At 40.2% G+C, this 22148-nt stretch overlaps 1 protein-coding gene and 2 long non-coding RNA genes across 15 annotated transcripts in view; 2 read left to right on the forward strand and 1 right to left on the reverse strand.

Annotated features, from left to right (window-relative positions):
- The window catches only part of LOC311433755, a 32178-nt gene extending 15442 nt beyond the window's left edge, over positions 1–16736 (reverse strand). The window contains exons 1-2 of the long non-coding RNA XR_014690940.1: positions 16637–16736; positions 12042–12181 (exon numbers count right to left, since the gene is read on the reverse strand). This is a non-coding gene — a long non-coding RNA (uncharacterized lncRNA). The remainder of the gene's footprint in view (positions 1–12041; positions 12182–16636) is intronic.
- On the forward strand, positions 544–11048 carry LOC311433756. Its single transcript, XR_014690941.1, has 3 exons — positions 544–882; positions 5431–5548; positions 9919–11048. It is a non-coding gene; the product is annotated as an uncharacterized lncRNA (long non-coding RNA).
- A 3315-nt stretch (positions 16737–20051) lies between the features above and the next one.
- The window catches only part of RYR2 (ryanodine receptor 2), a 428706-nt gene continuing 426609 nt past the window's right edge, over positions 20052–22148 (forward strand). For all 13 annotated transcript variants that reach the window (XM_084513246.1, XM_084513253.1, XM_084513254.1 and 10 more), the window contains exon 1: positions 20052–20300. In XM_084513246.1, coding sequence (XP_084369372.1) covers positions 20253–20300 — 48 coding nt within the window. In that variant the 5' untranslated portion in view covers positions 20052–20252. The remainder of the gene's footprint in view (positions 20301–22148) is intronic.

Raw genomic sequence — 22148 nt, forward strand, 5'->3', positions numbered from 1 at the left:
ATTGTTTCATGCTTAAACCTCACTTTATTAGGGTCCTGACAGACTGTATCAGAGAGTTATCATCAATACTAACTGCAGTGTAGGAACGAAAGAAATCCTTAGAGGGAGGGGACAGAGGTTAAAAAGGAGGGGAGGGAGAGCTTTAGTTTGAATTTGCACCTGGAGAGTGGAAGAAATTGGGAGTGCTGTGAGGACCTTCCTTCCCTGAGCCAGGGTTTCTTGCCCTTCCTGCTGCTGCTGAGTGCTACAAGATAGGTCTTGGTGGGTTTGTGTCCCTGCTGCCTGAGTCCTGCGAGGTGCAAGGACTCCTCTCCTCTTCCTTGTGCAGAAGGGCTCCCAGGGATACCAAGGAGGTGAGGCTGAAGGCAGGCCCTGGGGAAGAGAGAGATGACAGCAGGGCAGTACTGAGGCTGCGCACTGTGCCATGTGCACCATCATCCAACTCTCCTCCTCGCCCCATAGGGCTGGCAGGGGCATGCAGCACCTCCCGTTCAGACATTGCCTTGCCATGGAAGCTCCCCAAAGGAGGGCCCTGGGCCTGGAATACAGCCAAGGCCTAGAGGGAAGCTGGGGCATACAGTTGCTGCTGGGTCTACTGCAACCCTGTACAACAGATCCCTGGAGACCCCTAAGCCCCTTGTAAAACATCAGTTCTTGGCCCTGAATCCTACAGTCCCCTCTCCTGTAGCTTCATCTCCTTCACACCACTGTAGGGTCTGAGCTTGCCCATCCCACAGCCTACAGTTACCCCAGCATGTAGTCACACGTTGGCAGCAGAGCTGAGAGCTTGGGCAGCTTTTCTGGGAGAAGGAGTTTGACAGCGCAGTAACATTACCCTGGAGGTGCCCCATTCTTGGAGGCTGTGTGAGCTGGCATGACCGGGTAAGTGCAGACACTTTCCTTTGGGGCTCTGTGACCCTACTGTAGCACCAGGGTGGTGTATCAGCATGAGAGTGCAATTTTTGGCCTCCCAGCTGGCTGTGTAAGGCAACAACTGTATGGCACTTTCTGTCAGATCCATGTTGCTCACATGGGTTTCAGCTGAATGCAGAATGCTGCCAGTGCATGAAACAAGCCTGCCTGGGAGAGTGCACTCTGCTTCAAATGGCAAAAAGGCTGTCTTGGTTGTGGGTGTAAGTTCGTTACCCTACTCACAAGAGCAGTCACACTGTGTATGTTTGGGCACCTGATTTAGGAACATAGCTGCGCGAGGTTCCCTGTATGGTCTGTAGAGACAAAAATCCTTCCTCAGAGAGAGATTCAGGGCAGCAGCTCAACTGCTCTTCCATTCGACATAATAGAAATGACACAGTAAAAGCTCTAAGCAAGTAATTGTTATAAAAGGTCTTCACAGCATTTCAGTGGTCTGGTAAATACCTGCATTTGCTCTCTCAAACACAGAGCTGTAAGGTCTGTGTTCCTTTTCAGCTTCTTCAGGCTATCATGTTTTTTTTATTGGGCTGTGGTGTATGGAATGGAAAAGTAAAACTTGTGATTTATGTGTTGCTGTTTTGCCACTTTCAGCCACAGTAGAATACTTACGAATGTGAGACGACAACAAATATTTAGTCATACAAGTAACCAAGATGGTTGTATCTGGGAACAAAAGGAATGGATAATTCATCATTCTAATAGTTTTGGTGTGCTGGAAGAGACTGTGGCTCTGCAGCAGAGAAGTAAACAGAGAAGCACTCCCAGTCCTTCAAGCTGCGAAGATCAGATAAAGACTAAGCTGCTGCAAAACAAGTTTACATGAGCATTGCCACTATGATGGGTACAATAAGAGTTAGGAAAATACAAGTGCAGTAAGAACATGCAAACGGGTATGTGTGAAAAGTCTTGGCAGTATACATATTCCCTAAGGTTAGTGTGAGGCCAATTTTTCAACATTTTATTTTTTCAAAAGTTTTAGCAAGTTTTCTCTTTTGAAAATTAGTGTAGCTTTTTTTTTTTTTTTTTTCTTTTTTCTTTTTTTCTTTTCTTGTATTAGTTTTGGACTTATCCAAAAATGTCAAAAAGCACTGCAGTCTTGATGATCAGCTTTCAAAAAAAGCAAAGCAAGGCTTTTGTGTTTTTTAAGCTCAGAAGACACTATTAAAATCGTTTACTCTCATCTCTTCTACAGGCTGTCGAACCTTATCCAGTTAATTCTGCATTATACCATTACCTCCTCCTTGAATTACATCATCTTCCTTAGAAACTCACATAGGTTGTAGGATTAAAATCTATCTTTAGTTGGTGCATGACTTTGTCTCAGAAATGCAGAGGACTATGCATAATATGATTCATTTTATGTGCTTGCAGACAAAGACACAGCTGAAAATCTCCAGCTTAACATTTTCCCTGCCAGTTCAGTTCTGCAATTTATTTTTTGTAACTTGAAAGTAAGGCAGGGCCAGCAAATTACACTAGTGCTTGCTCACTAGCTTTCTCAGTCATCAAAATCTGTTTAGGGTCACTCTGAGACCATCAAATACTTAGATTTATGAAGATATTAGAAGTTGTTTTTTTTTTTTTTTTTTTTTTTTAAAAAAAAAAAGCTGCTATGAGAAGACTTCACATTCTTAAGCTAACTTTTGAGAACTAAAGTAATCATTTTTTTCTGTAAGAATTTGGATTTGCAATGACTTTCCACTGTGCAATTATTCATCAGAAGTTGTGAAGGTACAGATATCATATAAAATCCAAGCAAATCTAGAGTTCAGTCTTGGTGAATGCATTTCTTTAATTGTGCTGTCTTTAGCAAACATTGAAGTCTAAGCATCTTTAAAACCAGGCCTGAACACCAAGGTACTATGTGTTTAAACTAGGAAACAGCATATCAGACACTGAGACCTTACTTTGGCCCAAGTTAATTAGGAAAAAATAAACCTGTAAAAATCAATTGAGTTTGTTTCCATATCTGGCTAGAACAGAATAAAATTGTAATATTCTGGCCAACTTTGTTATCTTAAATTTATGTTGTTATCTATAGTAGAACAGGTTTTCTGTTTTGGAAAATCTGGATTTTAGAGGCTTCCTTCCATTCAAATAAGTTTCTGATTTTAGTGTTTTTTTTTTTTTTTTTTTTTTTTTTTTTTTCCATTCAGACAGTGAGATGCCTGGGGACCTTGGCATCCCTCTTTGAATTTTGACATTGATCAAGTGTCACTTTCTGGGGTATTCAAGCAGATTAGGAAAATGTTTCTGAAGGCTAACTAGAGGGGTTCAATCTCAAAGCTGGGTGCATAGCCAGCCACTTTCTCAATTTTAGAGAAACAGGGTTGCTGATTCAGTTTGTGATAAGTTACTGCTCCTAATAAAACGATTCCTAAAATGACTTTGAAAACATGAAACCAGTCACCAAAAATACATTATTAAATAAAAAGAATTGTTACTGTAAGCCAAGTACAAAAATGGATTTTCTAGCATTCAGCAGTATGTATGTGTATGGTTGACCATAAGAAATAAAGTTAAGGATGGAAAAAGCTAAAAATTTGCTGGTAAAATTTAAACTGGAATAATGAATCAGTACAGAATTGAGTGGGAGAACAAAGTGGGCAGTCTGAAACAGTAACTGGTATAAAATACTAAAAGTATGTAAATGTCATGTATAGAAAAATGTAGAGTGACAGCCCTAGAAGGTACAAATTGACATTGTATATCAAGAAATCTTATTAAGTAGGTAGAAGTACTGAGATACTGTAAGGGTAGAAAAAGTCCAAAAAGGAAAGAAACGGGACAGTCAAACTTCTTTATCACAACAGTCATTTAAGTAGGTTCAGCATTCAGTTCCCTGTAGGCTGCTAATTGCATATCCACCTGCCATCCAGTTCTGAAATTAGGCCTTTGTGTTCTTGATAAACTGGTCATTTAAATACTGAATACATGTAATATTACTGAAGGAATTAGGGCTATATTGTATCCAAAGGTTTCTTTTAACTGAATGAAATTTTCTTTCCTTAAGGTGAAAAAGAGTACAACAGGTGAAAATCTTGTTTTTGTCAATATTCATCCTTTCTTAGGCTTTCCAGCATCTTAATAAAGATCATCCTACGTCTGAATAGCATTAGTGTATTTATTGTGATTCTTTTAAATGCATCTTTCTGTTGTTACAGGGTTAATGTGAAATTTTCTCCTGACTAAAGTTAAAAAATTGCATGACAACATGAGAAAAAAGAATTCTGTCTGGGAAGACAGAATTACTAGTGGACAAGAACACCATTTAGTACAGAGGGTTTCCAAATCTGGATTTCTTCAGAATGTCTGAGAAGCCTGGCATCTTCTTTACAGTGGATTCTGGTGTCTGATAATTACCCAGGGACAGTGGTTACTGAATTACTTTCTGCTTGAAGATTTCAGTTTGAAAACATAGGTATAGAAAGAGAGATTAATACTATCAGCATCTGTGTTGTTTAGAAAAACAGGGTCAAGTTACACTCACTCATATCACTGGATGTCCTTAGCTTAACACTGTTTCAAGATAGTGTTGAAATTTATGGACTAAAAATATCCACTCTAAGTGACAACTAAATGCAATCAGACCTATAAGGCTGTTTTATGTAACACAGAAAGGGAAAGAAAAGCCAACAGAGCCAGACCAAGAAGGAATCTTTCCATCAGTTAGCATAACAGACTTTTAGATTTCATCTCTTGAGATTTATGTTTACCACTACCCCTAAATATGTGTATGGGTATCTGGAGAATAGTACCAGCCAGGAGGCACACAAAATATATAAACTTTCTAGTCATCTGAAAGAAATTTTACAGCTCCTTACCTAGTCAGAGCTCTAAGGGAAGGCAAGAGCACAGCTGAGAGCTACATTTTGGCTATAGTTCTTGCACCTGAGACTGGGCTGTGTAAGCTCAAATATCTTAAAATTTAATTTTCTTACTGAAAAGTGGGCTGTTAATGGAGGTAGAAAAAAAAAACAAACACTTTTTATTGAGCAGAACCTAGCATGTACAGTATATGCATACACTCTTTGGGACACAGAAGTACTAACCATCTGTACAATGAAACCCGTTCAGCAAGCAAAATTTGTGTTCACATCTCAGTTTCTGAGATGACCTTGTTCTCAGATATTGTCTAACCTTTTTCCAGGCAATTTTATTTCTCCTGCTGTTCTGGTGTCTCTGTAACACTGCTGTTCTTCACTGTTTTGGTATGTGTTGTAGGACCCAGTATCATGTCTTCCTGTTGTTAAATGTCCTTTGCTTGAAGGATTACTTAAGCATCAAACTGGCGTCACTTCTTTTGATACAAACACTAAGAGCATGAGAGTTTTTTGGGGGGCAAGGGACTTCCTCCTGGTTTGTATAAAGCACTGTATAACTGTATAAAGCACTGCTTAACTTCATGGCCAATATAAACTGTTTTTTTCAAATTTCATCTTTGATCCAATGGAGCAAGCACTTACCTAACTTATAAAAATGTTTTGTTCTTTGCAGTGATTTTTCCCTAGGATATCACCTTAAGAGACTAGCACTGTTTCTAAAGCTTTGATGTTCAGTGAACACATCTGATCCTCTGAAATGAATTTTCCAGGAGACAGGATCTGATACAAAGGTAATGATTTCTCAGTCCGAGTGCATGGCACGCTCACTCTCTTCAATGCTGTTTAATTCAATGCCATTTAAAAAATGTCAAACCCATTCTGAACAATTGCATGTTCCATTTTTCCAGTAGAGAGTGTTAATTCTCTCAAATGAACTGAGTGTGACAGATACCAGTCAAGAGCTCATTGCTCATTTCAGAAATGCTTGAATACTATAGTGTTGAAGGGAAATGTTATGTAAAACAGAAGGGTTGCTCAGAACTTGCATGGCAATGCTCAAATATCTGCATTAACTATTGCAGGAGACACCCTTTTAGAATCAGACCTTGGTGCATTAGATTCAATAACATACAAAGCTAAGGAATTTACTCCCATGCTTACTACTTTTAAATACTATCACATGAGGCTATTGATGCATTGCTTTCAATTGGACCAGATGCACAAGAACATAAGCACAAGGCACAAATGTGATTTTTTACAAAGCTTTCTTATATAAGGTTTCTTAAGACTTTCTTGTCAGAAGACATTTTTCTTCTCTGGCAAATCAAGGAATGAGAGAAAGTGATGGCTGACACTAAAGGGATTTACTGTTCATATTCCAGGTCTTGGATATACTCTCGAAACTGTAAGTTAAACAGCAAATCATAACTTTTAATGCAAACTGTAGAGCAAACCTCTTCTTTCTGTGGTTTTCACATGCAAACCAGAATAACTAGACGTTCTATCTGCACTCAAGGAAAATCAAAGCTGGAGTAAGCAGCAAATGGGGGTGAGATGCCAGGTCATTGGCCAAGATGAGCAGTCTGCTCCTGGTAAAATAATAATAATGGTGGAAGGTGTTGCTATGTTACTGCAGGGGGCATATATCTCACTGGGGCATCTCAGGACATGTTGAATCAGAGTAATGCCCATGGATGCGTCTGATCTTGCTCCCATGGGATGGCACTATCACTCCCCACTGGAAGTAGATGAGGTGCTTTGCAAACGTAGGATGCTGTGCATCCTTCTGGATGTTCCTGGGTATGTTCCTGGGTGTTGCACTGATGGCTTTCTGTAACCAGGAGAACAATTCCCTCTCCCTCCCTATTTTAAATTGCAGACCTTCATCTAAGGCATTGTTGTCAGATAATTGAGAGATATGTATTTGGTTATGGTTGAATTGCTATCCATAGTGATACCAAGAAGCATCAGATGCTTGAACAGAAAGTTTTCTATGGCTGTTCAGGGTCAAACTGAAAAAAATACCAACAGAATTTGGATCATAAAGCAAATCTTCATCTCCTCTCACCTCCTCAGGGCCTGACTGCTGGCAAAGAGATTGGGGTGTTTATCTTTTACTGTTCTTATGTAGCAGTGTTCTTGTGGAGTGTACTGTGCTAACTGTTCCCCTTACAGCCCTGGCTATCTTCAGTGGTACTGTTACACTTCCCTGTACATCTATGTACTCCCAACTTACAATCAACATGTATTTAAATTGGCTGTAATGGAGTTTCGTAGCCTGAGCACTATATTTGGGGGGGCATGCAAAACCAATTTCCTGGCATATAGGGTATCCATGAACAGTGTCGCTTTCCTTACCCTCTGTACTTCTCTGTGAACAGTTGTGCAGTCCAGCATGGTTCTCAAAGCAGCTCAGTGCAGGCCTGACTGCTTCATTTCCTCACATAGCACCTTGCTTCACCCCATGGATGTGACTTGCTGCTCTGTCCCTGTAGGTAGCTATGGCATTGCCTTTTTTTTCTGCCTTGCTTTTCTTTTTCTGGTCACATACTGAGTTTTGTTTCATTTTAGAAAATGGGCAGCAAGCATATGAAGAGGTATTTTTTACTGCTAATGTCACTGCAGATGGGAGCGTAGTCTCACTGAGAAATCTACTTTGGATGTATTCCATTAAATGTAGTGAGAGAAGGCTTTTTCAGGAGCATGTAGTTTCTGTGATTCACACTCTGGTCAAAAAGACGGGGCTTATATATTTATATAGCTGCTGAAATAAAAATAGACACATGCTTAGTGAGGCCATCCAGTTGCTGGGGCATGGGCTGTGCACATCAGTTGATTCATGTATTTTTTCTGTTGCATTTTTCGTTCTACACAAGTTCCCCTTTGGTAGCTTTATCATCTCAAAGTCATCTAGGAGAATAAGAGGAGGAGGAGGAGGTCCTTTGTATAACAACAAAATTCTAATATGTATTCTGCCAAAAATTCAGTAGTAATATCTTGAATAATGCATGCTTAAAAGAAAAATTTGTTATCATACTAAGAAGAATTAATAAAGAAATTAATAAGGCAAAATAATTTCAGCTTGATAACTAGTTTTAAAAAATTGTAAGAGACAATTAGTTTCTGGGTGGTGAAGTAATATCCTGAAGAAAGTTGAACCTTTTAAAAGTTGAACAAATGAACCTCAACAAAACAGTATAGAAACTGCAACTGATAGCAATACTGGGGTGACTAGAAATCTTTATTATCTCTAGATCTAGTCTTTACTATGTCAAGATCTGGTAAGATCAAGATTAAATCAAGGGTACATCCTGTTGGACTTTTAACTATTGGCTTTTGTATGCTACTGGACAAATCTGAAAAAACAGAAAACTAGGGTTTTTCTACTTCTGTGAAAAATGCAGGTACTTACTCTTGCAAGGTTTAGGGAAATGACACAGTTATCTCTGCTTGTGCTGAAATCTTTCCTCTAGTAAAATTCCAATGATCTGCTTGCTTTTGGCTTGTCTGAACAAGACTGACTTTTTTTTTCTTTTTTCTTTTTTTTCTTTCTAATGATGAAGAAGTAGAATATATAAAATACTTCACTGTGTGAAAACAAATCAAAACATGACTGACTGTTTTCTCTTTCTAAAATATGTGTTGGGTAAAGCCACTGTCTTTTCTCTTCCACTGATTCTTTGGGTCCACAAATGCTGAAATTAAATGAAGGCACATTTGAGACTGGACTGTTATCATCCAATCCTGACAGATGTCTTGTCCACGCACTGCTAGGAAGAAGGAAGGGTATTATCATCCCCGTAAGTTAGGCTAAATCCATGACATCAATTGGAATATAAATAATGGACAACAGTTGAGTTTCACCATCACCTCCTATCTCATGTCCATTTTCCTTCCTACGCTCTTCTTAGAGGTCCTTTTCTGACCTCTGTGTGTCTGTGTTCTCCTAGGAGGTGTGACTTAGCTGATTAAGACTGTGGCATGTCTTGTTTCACTGCTATGAACCCATGACTAAAAGGGCAGCTAAAAGCAGCATTGTAATCATCAGACACTGCTAGGAGTTTGCCAGGTTTTGGAGTGGTTGATAAGACCCTGTACTGGGCCTGTTGTTTTCCAGGTGCAAGTGAGAGTTGAAAGTAAGATGCACCAAAATAGAAGCTCTTTTTCTTCATATTTTCTGTACTTTTCTCCCCTTCTCTCTGTTTGGTTTGCTTTAAAGACTAGTACCAATTTCAACTAGCTATCATTTTGTCCCAAAGGAACACTTACTGCCCTCTTTAAGACAAAGTAGAAGGGCTTTCCCTTATGAAAGCTCTCTCTAATGACAGTAGCAATGGAAGATGAAAAATGTGTTTAATGTGCTTTAACTTTTTTCTACTTATTTAAGAAAAAAAATCAAACCATTTTAATGGTATTTATACTGTGAAACCAAATTGACATGATAAACCTCTTAATACAAGTCCTTTACATTACCATGCTCAACTAAACACTTTTGACTCATTTTTTCTATACAAAGTGATACACTTCCTTACCTGGTTATTTGAGAGAGTCAAGTTCTCTTGACCTTTTGGGGAATGTTCCAACCATGAGGACATCTGTCTGACTGGAGTTCTACCCTGAAATCCTCAAAACTTACTGTGAACAGCAGTAGTTAACATTTTATCTCTGACTAGCAAGAACAGTTGCTTTGAATATCAGCAAATATAGAAGGGAGAAGTGAAATATGCTTATAACAACTTTCTCCCAGCCCTAATCAGAGACCAAGATGTTTGCCATCTGCAGGAAGCTCCTCTAATATGGGTTTTCAAAATGGAGCAGATATAAAGCATGACTGCTTTCCACACCATTTGGTGCATGGGCAAAAGCATGCTACATAAATTTCAGGGTTCTGCTTTTAAGTTGGCAAAAAATAAAGTTGTGTATTGTGCCATATGTGGTAAAACAAATAAGCACTGCTCTGTGGATAAAACTAGCTTTCTGTGCCACTTGAAGTGGACCAGATAGTACTTTTCAGCTGCATTTGTACACAATGGGCAGAGCTCAGAGGGGGTGGTTATGCAAGCACTGCAAGGGAAAATAAATGCATAGAAGTATCACTGCAAATAGCTGCCTTCTTGAGATTCAGTATATATTTAGTTCCTGTGTTTTTTCTTTCTTTCAGCAGTAGTGAAGATAATGAGCTTCAAGGACTGTGGGAACCTGCAATTGCAGCAGAACTGAGATATCTTGCAAAAACATTAAAAGGACAACAGGAGATCGCACTTGAGGGGAGAGGAAGTGCAGAACTATGTATGCGGCTACTTGAATGACAAAGCTTTATGTCAAGACTCATTAATGCCCTGCTTTGTGCTTCTTTTCCTTTGCTAGGATTAATGTGTCATTTGAATGTTTTATCTTGCCTTTGAACAATTGTATTTATGAATTCTGAAAGCAGATCCAAAGTGGAGGAGCCACTGTACAGAGCGGTCACAGTTCTTTCCCCTGCAGCCACATGACATTGAAATACAACTGAGGATCCCAACAACCACTGCTCCTATCAGCTGGGGGGCTAGCCTGAGGTGAGCAATAGCAGTATCACTACAGAGAATAGCAATTTTAGAACTAATATTACCTGATGAGAGCAAAAATTGTTAAGTGGTTCACTTCTTTAGGCTCCTACATGGCTTTAACTCAAAATAAGTAAGGTCTGCTTTGTGGCCCAAATGGGAGCTTGTCTTCATGTCTTGTAATAGATGCACTTTTCTGCAGGAGAGGTAAAGCAGTATTGGTTCTCTCATCCCAAAAGTTTAATTCAGTGGAGAGTGCATTTGGTGCTGCTGTAGTTGCACTGATAGTTCTATCCTTCCATATACCTATTCTGTTTTGTAAGATCAGTGAAGAACGTTATTCAAGCATATTCAAGCATTATTCAAGCATAAATGGCTTGAAGCTCTGTCAGGGGAGGGTCAGGCTGGATGTCAGGAACAGTTTCTTCACCAAGAGGGTGGTCATGCACTGGGACAGGCTCCCCATGGCAGTGGCCATGGCATTGAGCCTGCCGGAGTTCAAGAAGCTTTTGGGCAATGCTCTCAGACACATGGTTTGATTTTTTGGGTGGTCCTTTGGGGACCCTGGAGTTGAACTCAATGATCCTTGTGGGTTCCTTTCAACTTGGGATATTCTGTGATTCTCTGGTTATGCTTTAGGATCACTAGGCAGGGACTAAAATATATTAGCAAATTATCTGTTCTTGTTAGCAGGACAAGAGATGAACAACAAATAAACTGTTGCCTTCTGCTAAATCAGCACAAACCTGAATGTGTCCTGTTGTTAATTGTTTATGAGCTTGTTTTAAGTTTCCTGTAGCAGTCAGCTCAAAATCTGCTAATATTGTTCCAAAACATAAAATCCTTGTTCTCTGCTGCATTGTAGTGATATACATCTGGGTAATGTGGGTGTAAAATGTTATTGCTCTGTCGTGGGAGAGCTTTACACCCACATTTTGCTGGTGTCAATGACTACACTTGCTAAGAGGCAAGCATGGAATCAAGCATTTAAAATAAAGTTCAATAAGCAGATTAGGCAAAGTTGTCAAAGAAAGCTGAGCTGCATAGCTGCTGTTAATGCCAGAAATCATGATGTATTGTTAAAAAAGCAAATGTTAATTGAACAATTAAAATCCACATTTACAATATGCAGAAAAGCCTGGGGGTTCTGCTTTAAAGCAAAGCTGAGTGTTTAAACTGAAACCATGTCTGCCTTGAAATGAAATGTGGAAATTTTCCAAACCTCTCATTTCTAAGTGGGTGACACGTTGAAGCTGGATGGTGCTCCACTCTTCCCGTGGTTGGAGAACAATATCTCTACTCAGCCTGTGCCATCCTGCCCTGAGTTGGCCTGTTCACACTCTGGTTACTAGGAGGTTAGCCCTACTGAAACAGGCTAATAAAATCTCCAAAGCTATCGAGACAGCCTTGTCAACCTTAAAGACAAGATGATCTTAACTACAGTAGGTATGGTTCTCTAGGTTTTAATGAAGCAAAACCATTCTGCTCACAGTGACTTACTGACAACATTTTTCAATAGTTACTTCATGATATAGCTTTTATGTGACTTTTTGCTGCATTATTAAGCAAACAGTGCATTGTAATGTAAACATTTAACAGGCTGCACAATGTTTAAGTACTAGAAAAAGAGCTGTGCTCTAAAAGGAGTGAAAAGAAAGATACTGCCATATCATCATAGATTTTAAAGATCAAATTAAAAAAAAGGCAAAAATCAAGATGGGAATTAATAAATACTCACTTATTGTTTTAGTGGATATGAATTTATTCTCTGCTGTCAGATGAACCTGGGAAGCAGGAGCACCTGAGTTAAGAATCCTGGATGATGCAAGGAGAAAACAATCCAGCTCTTTTCTGCACTGATCACTTGTTGGTACACCCCTGTACATGAGAAGAATGGATGAGTGTTTCAATTGGTTTATAAAGTCCCATATTCTGGAAAACATAAAGGAACTTTGACTATGGCATCAGTCTTAGCGACTTGAATCAGAACAGAACCCATGAACTGGGAGGGAGGATTGAACAGAAGAGTAATGTCTGGAGGGAACAATTACTCCAGAAAATTGTGAACCTTTCTTAAGGTACTAAATAGACATATCTGGGATCTTAGTGATGGTACAAAACAATCCAATTAAGAGGTACAAAATATTTTTGTAACAATGAATGAGTACTGTGTTCTTGAGCTTAACAATTATTGAATACTTGAATTTTAAATGAGATTAAAAGATAATTTTGTACATGATCTGTAATAACAGGTATTCCTCTTAACAAATATTTTGAAACAGGCAGTCAGCCACAATCAAATACTTACTATTAGAAAGGATGGGAGAACTAGATGGTTCCTGTTTACAACAGTTCTTTTATTGTTATGGAAGGTGACCAGAAGCTGGTCTTCACAGATTCTAGATCCAGTTTAGTGTGGCAAACTGAAGTCTTTAACAACAGAAAGCCCTAAATACTTCCCTCCTCTCAGAATACCGAGTATTTTGCTCTATAGATTTTGCTTCAGATGCATCCAGCTTTTCCCATTTTATTCAGTAAGCAATTAGAAATGCACTTTCCAGTTTCTAGAGGTGAGGTGATTTATTATTGCTAAGGGATGAGATACTAAGTGCCTAAACAAAATAAGTAATATAGTTTCCTCACAGAGATGAGGAAACAATTTTCTTTTTAATTATAAAAATAACTGAACCATAGTAAATATAAATCTTGTACTCAAACAAGAAAATTATAAGTACTGTTAATATCTTGCTTTGTTCTTAGTATGTGATACAAGTCTCCAGTTAAGGAATTCTCCTACCCATTTATATTAAATATTTTTTGTCAATAAATAAAACTATTTATTTATCTCTTATAATTTTGTTAATGAATATATTTTTTAAAATTGTATTACTGAAATGGACAATTGAATGTTGGTTATTTACTATATAGCCTTGTCCAGATACTGTATCTACAGCAGTTAAGTACTTGTTGTGACTGGAATGTAATCTCAGTGGTTTGGGTTCTGTTGCCTCCATGGAGTTTTCACTTCTTAATGGCTTCAGAGACTAATCTTGAGTTAAGAGCCAAACATTTTTTCCTCTGCATTACTGCAGTTGTGTTTAGATTCATGGCTTTTAATGTCAAAAGGAAATTATAGCTCATGCATGCCCTTCCAGGCAAAATAGCTCACGCAGGGGACGTTAGAATGACTTAGAGGAAGTCTGCAATGAATTCTGGAATCAACTCATCATAATTACAAAGAAAAACAAATCTTTTACCCCATGTAATAATCTTACATTTAAGAAATTGATAATTAACTGTGAAACCTGGGAACCTGTGTTTTTGCTGGTCAGTGAAAATGATGGTGGGAAAAAGTATCCTCATGACAGATTTTTCCTGTCAGTATGTAAGGAACATCTATTTTTTTCCCCAGTTATCTGCTCTGGCACGTGAACAAGGTTACTTGTGCTTACGTATCGTATTTAATGCTCACCCTTCTGACTTTGTCACCCAGTGAGGAAGTCAAAACAATACCCCCTTTTATGTGACACCACAGACATGCAAGTATTCTAAGGTAAAAGCCAAGTGTACATTTCTCAAAATTATGGCCAGATTTTTTCTGACAATTATGACTAACAAATATATCAGTAAAACAGTTTGCACATTTTTTGGGGGAGAGGGGGCTCATAAAAGCCAAATTAATCATTTGACCACAGTGAACAGTTCACCTAGTAACAGTTGTAATCCTGCACTTGTGTTGTCATAGTCACAGTTCAAATGAGATGTTTGCATTAGGCCTAGTTATGAATCCAAGTTTTAAGTTTCAATTTGTGGTAGTGTTTTCTGTCTTAAAGTGTGTAAATATTCAAGTATTGGAATTTGTTATGATACATTTGAAGAAATGGCAGCTGAAAAGTAAAAATTCTATTAATCCAATGATTTTGTAGCTCACAGGTTTAATATTAACAATTGAAAGTCCTTTAAAGTTTCCTCCTTTCCTTCTTCCAGTACCTCCCTTTTCTTGCCTCTTTTTTCTAGCAGCTTCTCCAGGCTTCTGCTAACATCATCACCTCCCATAATGTCTATGAGAAAAATACATTTCAACTGCTGACATAAAGGATATTAAATTGGAGAGTGGTCATTCCAAGTGAGTTTTGTGGTGATTACCAATTCCTTTTTGTCACTAACTTATAATCATTTTGAGTAATTTAAATATATCCCCGTGCAAGTAATATTCTTTTCATTTTCTCTGAAGACACAAAAATTATTGGTTATTTCTAAAAACTTGCCAACAACTTCCACCTTTGGTAGCCAGTGTCTGATTAATACCAATAATGCAGAGAATTCATTTTCTCTTAGCAGAAGTTTCCTGCTGTTCCCAGTGTTCGCGCTGTTTCCCTTGGCCCTTCTTCCCCCTGTGTACAAATAGTTGTCTCAGCAGCCATGGAATAATTGTTCTTCATCTCCCCAGAACAAACTGTGAGTCTGCTGTATCACTCAAACTCCATTTTTTGAAAGCAAAAATGTGAAAAAAAAAAAACCCTACCATTTGAAATGAGTCTGTTTTGAGCTTGTCCAATCTCTTAATTATTTGCATTCATAAAGGTTCTTGGATATTAAAATGAAGAAGAAGAGATTTCCCCACCTTTATTCAAGGGTTATTTAGGTACTCAAATATGAACTTGTTCAGAATAAATCAGAAACGCTGAATATCTAAGTGCTTACTTGAAAACATGTTGAAGCACCTTAAAAACCTGTTCACCTCCAATGCTTTACATGGATTTTTGAGAGACTGACACATGATTAATATCAATTATTATTAAAAAATGACCCTCCTCATTGGCTACACAAATATGAAATTCCAGTTTTGAGAATGTATAGTTACATAAAGACATAATTTGTAAGAAGACCTGGGCAACCAGGAAAATCTGTTTTGAGGATGGTGTGTTGTGTGCACTTTTAATGTATACTGATAATATTTTGAAACGTGATATAGTAATGCCTGCAGACAAACAAAAGGAAAAAAAGTCCCCTTCAAAAAATATTTATTTTTCCAAGTTTACGCCTCACAATAGTTTCCAGTGAATTTATTGGAAAGTACATTAGAAGAAGATTAAAAAAGCAATAAAAACTCCAAGGAGACAGGAACATGAAAACCAAGCAAACTATTATTCCCCAAGATCTAAGAAGACCCATAGCTCCTCCTTCATGGTAATAACCCTGCACACAATAATGGAAAGAGAAGCTAAAAGCTTTGAGCTTTGCCAAGAAGGATGCTCCAGGTACTGATAATTTCTTGGTTTAGGGGGAAAAGTATAAATTTTCATGCTTGGTCACTGCCATGTTCCAGACTACACTTAGGAAAGAGCTCACCAGGTTCAGCTGATGACAGAAAGAAAAGTAACAGAAAAGGTCTCAGAAAATGACTGTTTGCGTTCAAATGCAAAACGCAACTTTGGGGGAGATTTTTCCTGTAATTAGACAGTGGCTTAATTTTGGGCTTGTCTTTGTATTTTTTTATAACTGAAGTTCTCATAAAACAGAAAAAGCTTCACTGTCATTGTATGCCTATGTGAATGGTTGTTTGCGAAGTGATTTTCTAGAGTATGGGATGTGTACTTAATGACAGACATGCAGTTAACATTTATATATTTTATGTGTTCAGGATGAGCACTACTGAAGAAAAATGCAGTATATTATTGAACTCTGGGGAAATCATGATAGGCATATAACTAGGTGGTCTTAGTTATAATTATGCTTCCTTAACCTCTACTAATCTGCAATGAAATCACATTTTAAATTCAGTTGGGAATCAAGTTTACTCATTTTATTCATTTTCCTTGTCACAGTTGGAACCTAAACTGGCACAGATTTTACACTGCATCTATTTCATTGACCACAGTGGTGCTCATTTATGACGTGATAGAAGATGCAGTCCTTTTAGTTTTACACAATTTAGAATAATGCGTTCAGACAAGATTGGTATCTGGCTGGTGGTGACGTAAAAGTCTGACATGCTGTAACAAAGAACAGTGTGAGGAAGAAAGGACAGTACCATTTCATTCCCATTGGCATTGCCTTATTCTGTGCTTCTAGGAAGACAAAGTTAGCATGGTGATATATTCTAGTAGAGATGGAAAAGTAAGAAACACTTGGGAGGTACCTTTATGGTACTGTATACTTGATGTTCATGGTACTTGCTATTATTTCAGACAGCAGACAATGTTTGTTTTATGTAAATTATTATTTGAGTGGGTGCATACAAACCTATCTACGCATTTTCTCCTAACACAGTATTAAGTTTCCTAATGTAGATGATTACAATTTATGAAATTAAAGTGATAAAATACTTACAATATTGTCTACATTATTTTGAGAATCTTGCTGGGGTATCTCAGAGGCACTGTTGCACTGGTGCTGCTATACTGGCTCTGCATCACTCCAAGAAACCTGTTTTCAGTGAAGACTGGTAAAGGCATGTTATAGAGGGGCAAGAAACCCTAGAAGCAAAATGCACCGACATGCACAATGTGTCATAGTGATAATTACAAACATGCACTGAGATTTTGAATGGGGTAAACTTTGAATGGGGTTGTGAGAGAAACACAGTGAGAACAAGGCAACAAAGCGAGCACTACATGGGGAACAGCAGGCTACACATCATGTACAGAAATTTATTGTAAAAACATTTCTCATCTTTCCACATGGGTAGAGTAAGGCGTCACATTTTGAGTGGAAAAAGAAGAAGCACATACATTGTAGCTGAGTGGTGTGGGTGAGGTAACACAGAACAAGTTAAACCTACCTCCATGGCTAAGGAATTTATTTTTTTTTGGCCTTTTTGTGTGTGCACTGATTTTATATTCTATGCATACTTTGTAACTGTATGAAATATTCATTGCGTACATGTATGCATATAATAGTCTGTGTATGGACATATGAATATTAGTTCTTGAAGAATAATCTAACAAAAAGCTCTCATTTCAATGACATCAGGTCTTTTTCACACTGTTCAGAAAGTTATTAAAATGATCTTTTATCTTTACTACTTTTAACTTTGTTTCTTATGCAAATTAAATTACCTACCCATGTGTGGTTTCTCTCTGTTATTGCATACCTTTTAACTAACTGAGAAAGTCCAACAAATGTGACAGAGGGCTGATAGTGTCACATGCATTAGCTTCTAGCTATTTCATGGAAAGGGATGCTTGGGTAAAGAAATCAGAGTATTATCTTATGCCAGAAAAACTGTAGCACACAGTTCACTCATTAGACACCATCAAATCTGAATATTTGAGAAATATTGCTGCTCTAACATGAAGAAACTTTGGCTGGAGTTTGCATCGTGCTAAACATCAAGGAGTGTAATTACAAGCTACAAATCTATAGGAAACCTTGTATCTTTGTTTCCACAGTTCTCAGAACAACTTTCATTATGTCATACTATTGTACTGAAAACTGTACAAAATGTTTCAGTCACTGATATTATAGTGAACTATTTATAGATTTTTCTTTCTTTTCCTTATAACATCCTTGCCTCACATGCAGCAAATTGGGCAGGCATCTAAGCCACCACTTGCCTTCAGACCAGGATGGAAAGTAAAACGATGTGAGCTGACTTCTACATGCCTGTCAAATGCATTTGTGAATTGCTGTGTTAAACTGACTTGTTCTGTACATGGGATAAAGCATAATCAAAATGTTACTTATTCAGCGCACCTTTCCTAGCAGAAGTACATTTCAAGTACTTTCAGTTGATCTTTCAGTCAATAATTTGGAGGAAGGGATACTTAAGAGGTATGAATACTGTAGCAATATGAAAAGCATTTATTTCACTTTTTTATCATACTTAGAAAAAATATTTTCAGTTGGAAATAAGCTTGAGAGGTAAAAATCTCTTGAAGCCATCAGTAGCTGAAAACAGTGAGGAAATGCTTAATCTGCCCTAACTCTGGAGTTCATCTGTAGAACCTCTGTATTAAATACTCATACATTACTTGTTCTACAGACCTTATGGATCTTGGCTGCCCTTGCACTTGCCAGTCTGTCAGAAGAACAGTTTATCTACTTCTGGGAGTAATGATAAGATCTCTTAACAAGCTTTAATAAAACTTTTTTCACAATGCCCTTGAATACTGTAAAAGACTATGGATATGGCTTCTCAAGAATCACTTAGTTACCATCATGTCTTGTTATGCTAGCCACATACTCTGTTTAACAAAATTGTTGAGATTTTGTTATGTTTACGTGTTTTGGTCCTTCAAGAGCCTTCTGCATATACACACCCTTCACATGTGTTACTGTCAATGATACAATGTTCACTGCATTATTTCTTAAGATACTCTACTGTCCTCACCTCATGACCACTGTATCGTATTAGCAGAGCCTTCACAGAATCACAGAATTTTCTAGGTTGGAAGAGACCTCAAGGTCATCGAGTCCAACCTCCAACCTAACGCTAACAGCCCTCCACTAAACCATATCCCTAAGCTCTACATCTAAACGTCTTTTGAAGACTTCCAAGGATGGTGACTCCACCACTTCCCTGGGCAGCCTGTTCCAGTGCCTCACAACCCTTTCAGTGAAGAAGTTCTTCCTAACATCTAGCCTAAAACTCCCCTGGCTCAACTTAAACCCATTCCCCCTCGTCCTGTCACCAGGCACGTGGGAGAACAGGCCAACCCCCACCTCGCTACAGCCTCCCTTGAGGTACCTAAAAAGAGCGATAAGGTCACCCCTGAGCCTCCTCTTCTCCAGGCTGAACAAGCCCAGCTCCCTCAGCCGCTCCTCGTAGGACTTGTTCTCCAGGCCTTCCCACTATGTATTTATTCCAGAGCACTACTGATATTAGAAGTCTTGCAGCTCTTGGAGGCTGCCAAACATCTCTCTGCTGGAGGCCTGGCTTCCTCACTTCTAGAAATAACGTGTCCTTCGTAATTTAGGAACACTCACTGGAGATGAGCTATTCCATGGTAACCCTCTGCTCTACCCCATGGCAAACATGCTAGCTATCCTTTGAGTAAGGTCAGTTGTAAAGCCTCTCCTTCACCCTGGATTAAGAGCACTCGCATGATATTTAGAGGCCAACAGACTGCGATGCCATGTTGTGCAGCCATGTAGCCCACCTGTCTCTTCTCCCATATGAGCCCCTGGCTCGTGCAAGCTGCCCATAGAGTGGTTCACATCCCCCTCTCTCAGGGCATCTCTCCAACATTGGCAGGCCCAGGCCACCTGTTTCCCCATTGCCCCATTCTGCAGATGCTGGAGGCGTGTGGGGCTCCAGCCACAGCCCTCAGAGCCAGACCTGGAGCTATGTGAGGCACTGAGGCATGTGCCACATGGCCGCCACCACCCTGCTTCCCTTTGCTTTGTGCTATGCAATGGCTGCTGGGTTGGGTGGCAGATGCCTGAGGTGAACCCCTGGGGATATAGTTGGGTGTGCTGTCCGTCCGTCCGTCCGTCCATCCATCCATCCATCCATCCATCCATCCATCCATCCATTATCCTCACATCCATACATCCGTCCGTCCGTCCGTCCTTCCGTCTGTCTATCTATCCGTCCGTCCGTCCGTCCGTCCGTCCCCGGGCCGCCTCTCCGCGGATCAGCCAGCAAGGGGCGCTGGGCGGCGGGTTTGCGGGGCGGCGGGTTTGCGGGCTGCGGATCACCTGCAGCAGCGGGGGGGCCGGGAGCTCCGCCCTCCCCCCCCCGCCGTTAATCGCATCCCCCTCCCCCTGTGCCAGGCACTGGCACTGAGGCGGCCGAGCCGCTCCGAGCCGTGCCGAGCCTCGCCAACCTGCTGCAGGCGGGCGGGCACCCGCACCCCGCTCGCAGCCGGGGTCGGGCTGGGGCTGCCGCCTCCGCCATCCCCGCACTTGCCCCAGCCCGGTAGGGCGGCCAGCCTTCGGCCGCCTCCTCCTCCTCACCGGCAGCCACCGCCGCCGCCCGGCAGAAAGACAGAGCGGGGGAGCCATGGCCGAGGGGGGCGAGGGCGAGGACGAGATCCAGTTCCTGCGAACTGTAAGCGCCGCGCCTGCATCCCCCTCCTCCGCGCTGGGCGACGCCCGGGATTTGCCCTGAGAGGGCACCGGGACCCGGGGGGGTTAGGGGGGATGCTGCCGGGTGTGGGGGGCTCCGAGCTGCCCCCCCCGGGGTGGGGTTAGTGGGGTTGGGGAGCGGGGAGCGGCGGTGCCGCGGTGCGGGGGCGGTCCGGGGGTGGTGGGGGGCGGGCAGGGCTCCCCCGCCGCCTGCCCGCAGGTATCCGCCGCTCCTACTGCGGGGAGTCCCCGGCTTCAGGCTGCGGTCGCGCTCCTCGTGTGAAAACAGGTTTTATATATTAAAAAAAGAGTGGCCTCTCCCCTCGCAGCCCGCTCCGCAGCAAGGTTTCCGCTAACTTGCGGGGCGCCCTCCTCGCTGAGCACGGACTAACCCCTTTTCTGGTGTGGGCATCCCTTCCGTACGCCTGTCTTCTTCAGTCCCGAGCACGTCAAGCGCTAGAGCACTTCTTCCCCGAGTTTAATTAATACGTCGGGACTGCCGCTTTTTACGCTTCTCGAGGTTATTTGTCTTCTAGCGACGCTTTTATTTACCTGCTGGGCCATCTCCCAAGTGCCGCTTGTACGCACAGCCCCAGCAAGTTTTGTAGATGGGCATATTTGCATGGTGCTGTATGCACGCCCTGTCACAGCTTTTGGAAAAATTGCTGAGATGTTTGATAGGATGATATAGAGACACTGAGACCATGTGGTACAGCTCATTTTCCTTTTTATTTAGTGCAGTCTGACTTAGAAAATGTTCATGATATATGTCTTGTAAGAAAATGCATAGAAAGGAGGGGGAAGCAAACCACGTAGATAACGTATGTGAAACACTTCATCTGCTGTTGGCAGCATTATGAATCCTGGATCTCGGTGGTCCTAGCTTTATTTCAATCAGAAACTGGGAGATAATAGATAAATTTCCTGTTAAAATATTTTGAGTTCTTGGAAGGTCTGGTTAGGCAGGGAATACAGCTGTTATGCAACACTAGCATGAAAATTGTTGACTTTTTTTTTTCCCCTCTCAGCATTATTTGACTTGTATTGTAGCATTGTATAACACCTAAAGGCAAAACAAAATACTTCTTTGAAGGAAAATGTGCCATTCTATTTATGAGTTTTATTGTTAGTCCTTTTGCTGGTGAACATTTCTGGGAGACTTGTACCATCACAGGCAGGCTTACTGCAGGTTTGAATGTTAAGCGTAGCTCATGGAAGTGCTGTTATCTGAATGCTTAATAGGGAAAGAGAAGCAGGGAGCATGCTAATACTGCTCTGCACAGACAGAGAGTGTTACACCACAGCACCTGACAGCAGCAGCACATTATGTAAAAACAACCCTCCTGATAATGTGCGTCAGGCTTAGCAGAGATCTGGCAAACACAGCCTTAGACCATCCTGGACGTTTTTTTAGGATGTCGTACTGGTGGAAAAATGACCTTGAACAGGGTAAACTGAGGCACAGGGAAGGCTTTTTGTGTAGTGAAATAAAATAATAATAATAATAATAATAATAAATAAAATTTTTGCATGAAGTAGTGAAACTTAAATGTGTAGTTATTTGTAAGTAGTGAGTTTTTTACTTCTCTTTTGTTGGAGTTATGAACGTTGCTTGGAGAAGTCAGTTGCTTTAAGATGTAACCTGTGTAGTCTTCCTTCTGTCCTTAGAAAGTTTGGATTAGCTTTCTGTAAAGCTATTAGGTATGTGTAAATTTCTGGATGGCATTGATAGAAAGCACTCCAAATCAACTGTTACCTGATAATTGCTGCAGTTTCTCTGCTGATTTATTTATTTTTGAAACAGTAATTAGGGACAGATGGATTCATGAAT

The sequence above is a fragment of the Aythya ferina genome, assembly GCF_964211825.1.
Source record: "Aythya ferina genome assembly, chromosome: 3".
NCBI classification, from domain to species: Eukaryota; Metazoa; Chordata; class Aves; order Anseriformes; family Anatidae; genus Aythya; species Aythya ferina.